The 12,500-nt window shown below is 46.0% G+C and overlaps 1 protein-coding gene across 1 annotated transcript in view; it reads left to right on the top strand.

Moving 5' to 3' along the window:
• Positions 1–3,697, top strand: part of LOC118376962 (golgin subfamily A member 7B-like) — a 30,801-nt gene extending 27,104 nt beyond the window's left edge. The window contains exons 4-5 of the mRNA XM_052498258.1: positions 2,009–2,110; positions 2,974–3,697. Of these exons, the coding sequence (XP_052354218.1) occupies positions 2,009–2,110; positions 2,974–3,060 (189 nt within the window). The 3' untranslated portion in view covers positions 3,061–3,697. The remainder of the gene's footprint in view (positions 1–2,008; positions 2,111–2,973) is intronic.
• The last annotated feature ends 8,803 nt before the right edge of the window (positions 3,698–12,500 follow it).

The raw sequence follows: 12,500 nt of genomic DNA, 5'->3' as shown, positions 1-12,500 counted from the left end.
ATCAAGTTTGCAGACAACACAACAGTCATTGATTGTTGATTACCAACAATGATGAGACAGACAACAAGGAGGAGGAGGTGAGGGCCCTGGCGAAATGGTGCCAGGAAAATAACCTCTCCCTCAACGTCAACAAAATGGAGGAGCTGATCGTGGATTTCAGGAAACAGCAGAGGGAACACGCCTCTATCCATATTGACAGGACCGCAGTGGAGAAGGTGAAAAGCTTCAAGTTCCTTGGCGTACACATCACTGACAATCTGAAATGGTCCACCCCACAGACAGGGGATGGAAAACCTCAGGAGGCTGAAGAAATTTGGCTTGGCTCCTAAGACCCTCACAAACTTTCACAGATGCACAATTGGGAGCATCCTGTCAGGCTGTATCACCGCCTGGTACAGCAACTGCACTGCCCGCAACTGCAGAGGGTGGTGCAGTCTGCACAACGCATCACATGGGGCACACTGCCTGCCCTCCAGAATACCTACACCACCTGATGTCACAGGAAGGCCAAAAAGAGCATCAAGGACAACAACCACCTGAGCCACAGCCTGTTCACCCTGTTATCATCCAGAAGGCGAGGTCTGTACGCTGGGACCGAGAGACTGAAAAACAGCTTCTATCTCAAGGCCATCAGTTAAACAGCCATCACTAGATGGCTACCACCCGGTTACTCAACCCTGCACCTTAGAGGCTGCTGCCCCATATACATAGACATGGAATCACTGGTCACTTTAATAATGTTACTGCTTTACATATTGCTTCACTCATTTCATATGTATATATTGTTTTCTATTCAACTCTATTTTAGTCAATGCCACTCTGATATTGCTCATCCTAATATTTATTAATTTCATTCTTTTACTTTTAGATTGTGTATTGTTGTGAGTTAGATACTACTGCACTGTTGGAGTTAGGAACACAAGCATTTCGCCCGCAATAACATCTGCTAAATATGAGTATGTGACCAGTAACATCTGCTAAATATGAGTATGTGACCAGTAACATCTGCTAAATATGTGTATGTGACCTGTAAAATTTGATTGGATTGCCATTGCCTGCATTGTGGGAGGCGCTATTGTCAACCAATTATTATGGTGATTTTGTTTGACCATACGCAAACATGACCAAGACGAGACTGAAACAAGAACCCCTTTGCCGTGATTTGCGTATACAGTGGAGATATACAAATAAATGTGTATATATATACTGTACGTAAGAGTGAGGGGTAAAGATTCTTTAGCATTCCGCCTATTGAATTTTTCAATCTAAGCTACATCCTCTCTCTCTCCTCTCTTTCTCTCTCTCTCTCTCTCTCTCTCTCTCTCTCTCTCTCTCTCTCTCTCTCTCTCTCTCTCTCTCCTCTCTTTCTCTCTCTCTCTCTCTCTCTCTCTCTCTCTCTCTCTCTCTCTCTCTCTCTCTCTCTCTCTCTCTCCTCTCCCTCTCCCTCTCTCTCTCTCTCTCTCTCTCTCTCTCTCTCTCTCTCTCTCTCTCTCTTTCTCTCTCTCTCTCCCTCTCTCTCTCTCTCTCTCTCTCTCTCTCTCTCTCTCTCTCTCTCTCTCTCTCTCTCTCTCTCTCTCTCTCTCTCTCTCTCTCTCTCTCTCTCTCTCCTCTCTCTCTCTCTCTCTCTCTCTCTCTCTCTCTCTCTCTCTCTCTCTCTCTCTCTCTCTCTCTCTCTTCTCTCTCTCTCTCTCTGTCTGTCTGTCTGTCTTTCTCCCTCTCTCTATCCTCCTCATACTCTCTGTCTGTCTGTCTGTCTGTCTGTCTGTCTGTCTGTCTGTCTGTCTGTCTGTCTGTCTCTGTCTGTCTGTCTTTCTGTCACTCTCTCTCTGTCTGTCTGTCTGTCTGTCTGTCTGTCTGTCTGTCTGTCTGTCTGTCTGTCTGTCTGTCTGTCTGTCTGTCTGTCTCTGTCTGTCTTTCACCCTCTCCCCCCTCACTCTCTCTCTGTCTCTCTCTCTCTGTGTCTGTCTTTCTCCCTCCACCTCCTCTCTCTCTCCTCTCCCTCTATCAGATGTTGAAGAAGATCTCAGGGTACATCCAGGAGCAGAATGAGAAGATCTACGCCCCCAGAGGTCTATTACTGACAGACCCTATAGAGAGAGGCATGAGAGTCGTATCCTTTTGAGCGATAAATTGGTCTATTGTTACACAGCTGGTCTTATTTCTAACCTCAGAACCATCCTAGAACTTTAATAGGAAGTGACGGGTTGGTTTATAGGGTTGACTGCTGGTGAGTCAGTGACAACACAAAGCCTGAGGGTTAGAGGGCTATATTAGTGTGGTTGTAGCTCACAAAAAAAATGGTTTCTTCCTAATTTTCTCCCCCCTCCTCTGTCACTCCCCCTGGAGCAGCTGTCTGCTATGTCACTCCCCTTGGAGCTGCTGTCTCCTCTGTCACTCCCCCTGGAGCTGCTGTCTCCACTGTCACTCCCCCTGGAACTGCTGTCTCATCTGTCACTCCCCCTGGCGCTGTTGTTTCCTCTGTCACTCCCCCTGGAGCTGCTGTCTCCACTGTCACTCCCCCTGGATCTGCTCTCTCCTCTGTCACTCTACAGGGAAAGGCAGGGATAAAGATAATGGGTACTATTCCATATTCCCAATATAGTGCACTACTTTTGGCCAGGGTCCATGGGGCTATATAGTGAATAGGTGCCATTTGGTACACAGTGATGTGTCCAGTGGATCATCACACTGGCCTGGCTGGATTGTCCCTCTCTCTCCTGAGAGAATGAGAAACACAGAGGGATAACAGAAGGCCAAGCTATTACCTACACAATAATCACTTTTTTACACAGTGCTAAGTATTGTGTATGTGTGTGTGTGTGTCTATGTGCATTTTTGCGTGACTGTACCAATTGACACCATCTGTCACGTAGTACCCAGTGTCCCACACCATCTCTCTCTCTCTCTCTCTCTCTCTCTCTCTCTCTCTCTCTCTCTCTCTCTCTCTCATACTCCTTAATCCCTGTCCTTCAGATCGAGGTGAGTGTGTTTGAGGACCGCGGCTCGAGCGGCTCTAGCCACAGCAGCAGTGTGTCGTCTGGTGGCATCAGCCAGCGGTGACTGGAGGATCAGCACCAGGGATATGGGTATCACCACAGAAGCGGCAGATCTTTCACCAACATCCGCATGCTGAAACAAGAGAGCACCCGCTTCTGATTATAGATGTATATCAATGTAATCAATATACTATCTCTAGTTTAGAGTATAGATGCATATCTAATCAATATACTGTCTCTAGTTCTAAGTATAGATGCATATGTCATACAGGAAGTAAACATTGATTGTATATACTATCTGTAGATGTGTGCCAGGGAGACTAAAGAGAGAGGCCAGGATGAGGCTACTGAAGAACAGGAGCAGACATGGAAACACACATCTTTGAGTATCTGATGGTTAGACTCATGTTTCTGCAGACTACTCATTCAGCAGAATGTCATTCTGCTGTGTCACCATTCCCTGTGTTTCCATGACTTCAATTGGAACTATTATGCCATAGCCAATACAGATGTAGGATCTTAATTTGATCAACCTGTTCCAGGATAACTTTCCTGCTAAGCAGGAAATGTAAAATGTGTAGTGTATTTGAGGTTTAAAAAGGCTTCTGAAGTCTGTAATTTCCAAAATGTTAACGTGTCAATTTCCACTTAAAAAATGGATCAACCCCTACAAATATGTGAATGAATTATAATCCACAAAGTAATTCACATTTCCTGTTGCTGCAGGATTATTTTCCTGATGTGGCAAACTGGATCAAATTGAATATTTTGAAGTAGTAGTATTTGATTTATTTTATTTCACCTTTATTTAACCAGGGAGGCCAGTTGAGAATAAGTTCTCATTTACAACTGCGACCTGGCCAAGATAAAGCAAAGAGGTGTGACATAAACAACAACACAGAGTTACACATAAACAACAACACAGAGTTACACATGGGATAAACAAAATAAAATCTGTATACAGTGTGTGCAAATGAAGTAAGGAGGCAAGGCAATAAATAGGCCACAATTTAGCAATTAACACTGGAGTGATAGATGTGCAGATGAGGATGTGCAAGTAGAAGTACTGGTGTGCAAAAGAGCAGAAATGGGCTGTGTACAGCTGCAGCGATCGGTAACCTGCTCTTACAGCTGATGCTTAAAGTTAGTGAGGGAGATATAAGTCTCCAACTTCAGTGATTTTTCCAATTTGTTCCAGTCATTGGCAGCAGAGAATTGGAAGGAATGGCGGCCAAAGGAGGTGTTGGCTTTGGGGATGACCAGTGAAATATATACCTGCTGGAGCGCGTGCTACGGGTGGGTGTTGCTATGGTGACCAGTGGGCTGAGATATGGCGGAGCTTTACCTAGCAAAGACTTATAGATGACCTGGAGCCAGGGGTTGGCGACGAATATGTAGCGAGGACCAGCCAACGAGGTTTACAGAAGAGTTTACAGTCTAGCCAGACACCTAGGTATTTATAGTTGTCCACATATTCTAAGTCAGGACTGTCCAGAGTAGTGGTACTAGGCCGGCATGCATTTAGTTTTACTAGCGTTTAAGACCAGTTGGAGTCCACGGAATGAGTGTTGTATGGCATTGAAGCTCATTGTCTCACAGTGTCTAAAGCTCATTGTCTCACAGTGTCTAAAGAAGGGCCAGATGTATACAGAATGGTGTTGTCAACGTATAGGTGGATTTAAGGATCACCCGGCACAAGAGCGACATCATTTATATATACAGAGAAAAGAGTTGGCCCGAGAGTTGAACCAAGGGTAGGCACCCCATAGAGACCACCAGAGGTCTGGACAACAGGCCCTCCGATTTGCCACACTGAACTCTATCTGAGAAGTAGTTGGTGAACTAGGCGAGGCAGTCATTAGAGAAACCAAGGCTGTTGAGTCTGTCGACAAGAATGCAGTGATTGACAGAGTCGAATGCCTTGGCCAGGTCGATGAAGACAGCTGCACAGTACTGTTTTTTATCGTTGGTGGTTATGATATCGTTTAGGACCTTGAGAGTGTCTGAGGTGCACCCGTGACCAGCTCGGAAACCGGACTGCATAACGAAGAAGATACGGAGGGATTCGAGAGGGTCGGTGATCTGTTTGTTCACTTGCCTTTCGAAGACTTTAGAAAAGAAGGGCAGGGTGGATATAGGTTTGTAAGAGTTTGGGTCTAGAGTGTCTCCCCCTTTGAAGAGAGGGATGACGCGGCCACTTTCCAGTCTTCAGAAATCTCAGATGATATGAAAGAGAGGTTGAACAGACTAGCAATAGGGGTTGCGACAATGGCGGCGGATACTTTTAGGAAGAGAGGGTCCAGATTGTCTAGCCCAGCAGATTTGTAGGGATCCAGATTCTGCATGTCTTTCAGGACATCAGCTGTTTGGATTTGGGTGAAGGAGAAGCGCGGGGGGGTTTGGGCCAGTGGCTGCGGGGGGTCAGAGCTGTTGGCTGGGGTTGGGGTAGCCAGGTGGAAAGCATGGCCAGCCGTTGAAATTCTCGCTTATTGTGAATTTATCGGTGTTAACAGTGTTTCCTAGCCTCAGTGCAGTGGGCAGCTGAGAGGAAGTCCTCTTATTCTCCATGGACTTTACAGTGTCCCAAACCTTTTTAGAATTAGTGCTGTAGGACGAAAATTTCTGTTTGAAAAAGCTAGCCTTTGCTTTCCTATCTGACTGTGTATATTGGTTCCTGACTTCCCTGAAAAGTTGCATATTGTGGGGACTATTTGAAGCTAGTGCAGTGTGCCACAGGGTGTTTTTGTGCTGGTCAAGGGCCGTCAAGTCTGGAGTGAACCAAGGGCTATATCTGTTCTTAGTTCAACATGTTTTGAATGGGGCATGCTTATTTAAGATGGTGAGGAAGGCACTTTTGAAGAACAAGCAGTCATCCTCTACTGACGGGATGAGGTCAATATCCTTCCATGATACCCGGGCCAGGTCGTTTAGAAAGGCCTTCTCGCAGAACTGTTTAAGAGAGCGTTTGACTGTGATGAGGGGTGGTCGATTGACCCATAGCAGACGCAGGCAATGAAGCAGCAGAAGTGTATTTAGAGGGCAAGTTGGTCAGGATGATTTCTAAGAGAGTGCTCATGGTTACGGATTAGGGTTGTACCTGGTAGGTTCCTTGATAATTTGTGTGAGACAGAGGGCATCTAGCTTAGATTGTAGTACAGCCAGCGTGTTAAGCATATTCCAGTTTAGGTCACCTAACTGTACAAACTCTGACGATAGATGGGGGGCAATCAATTCACATATGGTGTCCAGGGCACAGCTGGGAGCTGAGGGTGGTCTCTAACAAGTGGCAACAGTGAGGGACTTAGTTCTGGAGAGAAGTATTTTTAGAAGTAGAAGCTCGAACTGTTTGGGCATAGACCTGGAAAGTAGGATAGAACTCTGCAGGCCATCTCTACAGTAGATTGCAACTCCACCCCCTTTAGCAGTTTTCTTGACAAAAATGCATAAAAGCAGTCACAGGTGTTGATTGGGAGGGCTAAGACAACAACGGGTGAACAGCTAGGACAACAACAACGGGTAAATGGCGATGAATGGGTAGAGAGGGTCAGTTAGTTACACACATGGCCTGAGTTCGAAGCTGGGGCCGACAGATAAACTAAATAAAGTACAGTGTTAATGAACAGTCCAGTAGGCGTCCGCTGTGTCGCCGAGTGATCATAGGGTCCAATGAGCAGCAAAATAGGGAGCCGCTCGGCAATCATCACTACGCTAAGCGAGCGTGAGACACGGCGCTCAGATCAAATAAAATAAAATGTATTTATATAGCCCTTCTTACATCAGCTGATATATCAAAGTGCTGTACAGAAACCCAGGCTAAAACCCCAAACAGCAAGCAATGCAGGTGTAGAAGCACGGTGGCTAGGAAAAACTCCCTAGAAAGGCCAAAACCTAGGAAGAAACCTAGAGAGGAACCAGGCTATGAGGGGTGGCAGGTCTTCTTCTGGCTGTGCCGGGTGGAGATTATAACAGAACATGGCCAAGATGTTCAAATGTTCATAAATGACCAGCATGGTCAAATAATAATAATCACAGTAGTTGTCAAGGGTGCAACAAGTCAGCACCTCAGGAGTAAATATCAGTTGGTTTTTCATAGCCAATCATTGAGAGTGTCTCTACCACTCCTGCTGTCTCTAGAGAGTTGAAAACAGCAGGTCTGGGACAGGTAGCACGTCCGGTGAACAGGTCAGGGTTCCATAGCCGCAGGCAGAACAGTTGAAACTGGAGCAGCAGCACGGCCAGGTGGACTTGGGACAGCAAGGTGTCATCATGCCAGGTAGTCCTGAGGCATGGTCCTAGGGCTCAGGTCCTCCGAGAGAGAGAAAGAGAGAAAGAAAGAATTAGAGAGAGCATACTTAAATTCACACAGGACACCGGATAAGACAGGAGAAGTACTCCAGATATAACAGACTGACGCTAGCCCCCCGACACAAACTACTGCAGCATAAATACTGGAGGCTGAGACAGCAGGGGTCAGGAGACACTGTGGCCCCATCCGATAACGGACAGGGCCAAAGAGGCAGGATATAACCTCACCCACTTTGCCAAAGCACAGCCCCCACACCACTAGAGGGATACCTTCAACCACCAACTTACCATCCTGAGAGACTGCCGAGTACAGCCCACAAAGATCTCCACCACGGCACAACCCAAGGGGGGGCGCCAACCCAGACAGGAAGACCACGTCAGCGACTCAACCCACTTATGCGATGCACCCCTCTTAGGGACGGCATGGAAGAGCACCAGTAAGCCAGTGACTCAGCCCCTGTAATAGGGTTAGAGGCAGACAATCCCAGAGGAGAGAGGGGAACCGGCCAGGCAGAGCCAGCAAGGGCGGCTTGTTGCTCCAGAATCTTTCCATTCACCTTCACACTCCTGGGCCAGACTACAACTGGTCCTTCTGTGGCAGTTGGTAGAGCATTTCCATTGGGTTCACCTTCACACATGACTGTAAGTCGCTGGGCCAGCTAAATGGCATATATTATTATTATTATATTACACTCAATCATATGACCCACTGAAGAGATGAGTCTTCAGTAAAGACTTAAAGTTTGAGACCGAGTCTGCGTCTCTCACATGGGTAGGCAGACCATTCCATAAAAATTGAGCTCTGTAGGAGAAAGCCCTGAAAGCTGTTTGCTTAGAAATTCTAGGGACAATTAGGTGGCCTGCGTCTTGTGACCGTAGTGTACCTGTAGGTATGTACGGCAGGACCAAATCAGAAAGATAGGTAGGAGCAAGCCCATGTAATGCTTGGTAGGTTAGCAGTAAAACCTTGAAATCAGCCCTTGCCTTAACAGGAAGCCAGTGTAGGGAGGCTAGCACTGGAGTAATATGATACATTTTTTTGATCTAGTCATAATTCTAGCAGCCGTACTTAGCACTACCTGAAGTTTATTTAGTGCTTTATCCTGGTAACCAGAAAGTAGAGCATTGCAGTAGTCTAACCTAGAAGTATCAAAAGCATGGATTCATTTGTCTGCATCATTTTTGGACAGAAAGTTTCTGATTTTTGCAATGTTACGGAGATGGAAAAAAGCTGTCCTTGAAACAGTCTTGATATGTGTGTCAACAGAGAGATCAGGGTCCAGAGTAACGGCAAGGTCCTTCACAGTTTTATTTGAGACGACTGTACAACCATCAAGATTATTTGTCAGATTCAACAGAAGATCTCTTTGTTTCTTGGGACATAGAACAAGCATCTCTGTTTTGTCTGAGTTTAAAAGTAGAAAGTTTGCAGCCATCCACTTCCTTATGTCTGAAACACAGGCTTCTAGGGAGGGCAATTTTGGGGCTTCACCATGTTTCATTGAAATGTATGTGTGTCATCCGTGTCATCCGTGTCATCCGTGTCATCCGCATAGCAGTGAAAGTTAACATGTTTTTAAATGACATCCCCAAGAGGTAAAATATATAGTGAAAACAATAGTGGTCCTAAAACGGAACCTTGAGGAACACTGACATTTACAGTTGATTTACAGGATAAACCATTCACAGAGACAAATTGATATCTTTCCGACAGATAAGATCTAAACCAGGCCAGAACTTGTCCGTACAGACCAATTTGGGTTTCCAATCTCTCCAAAAGAATGTGGTGATCGATGGTATCAAAAGCAGCACTAAGGTCTAGGAGCACGAAGACAGCTGCAGAGCCTCGGTCTGATGCCATTAAAAGGTAATTTACCACCTTCACAAGTGCAGTCTCAGTGCTATGATGGGGTCTAAAACCAGACTGAAGCATTTCGTATACATTGTTTGTCTTCAGGAAGGCAGTGAGTTGCTGCGCAACAGCTTTTTCAAAAAATTTTGAGAGGAATGGAAGATTCGATATAGGCCAATAGTTTTTTATATTTTCTTGGTCAAGATTTGGCTTTTTCAAGAGAGGCTTTATTACTGCCAATGTTAGTGAGTTTGGTACACATCCGGTGGATAGAGTGACGTTTATTATGTTCAACATAGGAGGGCCAAGCACAGGAAGCAGCTATTTCAGTAGTTTAGTTGGAATAGGGTCCAGTATGCAGCTTGGAAGGTTTAGAAGCCACGATTATTTTCATCATTGTGTCAAGAGATATAGTACTAAAACACTTGAGTGTCTCCCTTGATCCTAGGTGCTGGCAGAGTTGTGCAGACTCAGGACAACTGAGCTTTGGAGGAATACGCAGATTTAAAGAGGAGTCTGAAATTTGCTTTCTAATGATCATGATCTTTTCCTCAAATAAGTTAATGAATGTATTACTGCTGAAGTGAAAGCCATCCTCACTTGGGGAATGCTGCTTTTTAGTTAGCTATGCGACAGCATCAAAAATACATTTTGGATTGTTCTTATTTTCCTCAATTAAGTTGGAAAAATAGGATGATCGAGCAGCAGTGAGGGCTCTTCGATGCTGCACGGTACTGTCTTTACAAGCTAGTCGGAAAACTTCCAGTTATCTGCTATGACTACAAGGTCCAATATGAATTCAGGGAACTCAGTGAGGAATGCTGTATATGTCCCAGGAGGCCCGTAAACAGTAGCTATAAAAGGTGATTGGGTAGGATGCATAGATTTCATGACTAGAAGCTCAAGAGACTAAATTTGCTATCGTAAATGTTAGCAACACCTCCGCCTTTGCGGGACGCACGGGGGATATGGTCACTCGTGTAACCAGGAATTGAGGCCTCATTTAACACAGTAAATTCATCAGGCTTAAGCCATGTTTCAATCAGGCCAATCACATCAAGATTATGATCAGTGATTAGTTCATGGACTATAACTGCCTTTGAAGCGAGGGATCTAACATTAAGTAGCCCTATTTTGAGGTGTGAGGTATCACGATCTCTTTCAATAATGTCAGGAATGGAGGTCTTTATTCTAGTGAGATTGCTAAGGCGAACACCGCCATGTTTAGTTTTGCCCAACCTAGGTTGAGGCACAGACACGGCCTCAATGGGGATAGCTGAGCTGACTACACTGACTGTGCTAGTGGCAGACTCCACAAAGCTGGCAGGCTGGCTAACAGCCTGCTGCCTGGCCTGAACCCTATTTCATTGTGGAGCTAGAGGAGTTAGAGCCCTGTCTACGTTGGTAGATAAGATGAGAGCACCACCCAAGCTAGGATGGAGTCTGTCACTCCTCAACAGGCCAGGCTTGGTCCTGTTTGTGGGTGAGTCCCAGAAAGAGGGCCAATTATATACAAATTCTATCTTTTGGGAGGGTCAGAAAACAGTTTTCAACCAGCGATTGAGTTGTGAGACTCTGCTGCAGAGCTCATCACTCCCCCTAACTGGGAGGGGGCCAGAGACAATTACTCGATGCCGACACATCTTTCTAGCTGATTTACACGCTGAAGCTACTGTATGTTGCGCTTGGTGACCTCTGACACTTTCATCCTAACATCGTTGGTGCCGACGTGGAAAACAATATCTCTATACTCTCTACACTCGCCAGCTTTAGCTTTAGCCAGCACCATATTCAGATTAGGCTTAACGTCGGTAGCCCTGCCCTCTGGTAAACATGATGTATGATCGCTGGATGATTCGTTTTAAGTCTAATACTGCGGGTAATGGAGTCGCCAATGACTAGGGTTTTCAATTTGTCTGAGCTAATGGTGGGAGCCTTCGGCGTCTCAGACCCCGTAACGGGAGGAGTAGAGACCAGAGAAGGCTCGGCCTCTGACTCCGACTCGCTGCTTAATGCGGAGAACCGGTTGAAGGTTTCTGTCGGCTGAATGAGTGACACCGGTTGAGCATTCCTACAGCATTTCCCTCCAGAAGCCATGAGAAAGTTGTCCGGCTGCGGGGACTGTGCGAGGGGATTTATACTAACGTTACTATCTGTACTTACTGGTGGCACAGACGCTGTTTCATCCTTTCCTACACTGAAATTACCCTTGCCTAAAGATTGCGTCTGAAGCTGGGCTTGCAGCACTGCTATCCTCGCCATAAGGCGATCCTTCTCCTGTATATTAGGAGTACAGCGACTGCAATTAGAAGACATCATGTTAATGTTACTACTTAGCTTCGGCTGTTGGAGGTCCTGACGAACCACGTCCAGATAAAGCTTCCGGAGTGAAAAAGTTGAGTGAGGGAAAAACTAAAAATATGAACGGTAATTAAAAAGTAAAAACCGTAAAGTTGTCAGGTAGCTAAGTAAGGTTGGCAACAAAACACGCAGCAGCACGTAAACAAAATGGCCCAACGGCAAGTAGCTGGGTCCTCACCGACATCAACGACGCAGAGGCCGGGTTGATGGCACACCTACTGATAATATTTTTGAAAGACGCTGACGTGTCCTGCCCTGTTCTGTTTCTACCTACTGCTTCAGCTTCCTGTGTGTGTGTGTGTGTGTGTGTGTGTGTGTGTGTGTGTGTGTGTGTGTGTGTGTGTGTGTGTGTGTGTGTGTGTGTGTGTGTGTGTGTGTGTGTGTGTGTGTGTGTGTGTGTGTGTGTGTGTGTGTGTGTGTGTGTGTGTGTGTGTGTGTGTGTGTGTGTGTGTGTGTGTGTGTGTGTGTGTGTGTGTGTGTGTGTGTGTGTGTGTGTGTGTGAGAAAGACTGCTAGTTCTCCTGGGTCATTTCACATGGATCTGGCTCGGACTTCAAAACACTGACCACTGAAACACCTTGGATTATTTATCCATGCTGATTTAGAGCACTGGGTACTGGTGATCCACAGCGCAACACTCACACACAGACACATCCACAAATGCATGCACACAGGCATATGCACAAACATACACTGAGTGTACAAAACATTAGGAACATCTTCCCAATATTCAGTTGCACCCCCTTTTGCCCTCAGAACAGCCTCAATTCTTCAGGGATGTACTCTACAAGTTTTCAAAAGCGTTACACCGAGATTCTGGCCCATGTTGACTCCAATGCTTCCCACAGTCAAGTTAGCTGGATGTCTTTTGGGCGGTGGACCACTCTTGATACACACAGGAAACGGTTGAGAGTGAAAAACCCAGCAGCGTTGCAGTTCTTGACACACTCATACCGGAGTGCCTGGGACCTACTACCATACCCCGTT

Source organism: Oncorhynchus keta, chromosome 36, assembly GCF_023373465.1.
Source record: "Oncorhynchus keta strain PuntledgeMale-10-30-2019 chromosome 36, Oket_V2, whole genome shotgun sequence".
NCBI classification, from domain to species: domain Eukaryota; kingdom Metazoa; phylum Chordata; class Actinopteri; order Salmoniformes; family Salmonidae; genus Oncorhynchus; species Oncorhynchus keta.
This window is presented reverse-complemented; position numbering and strand designations above follow the sequence as displayed.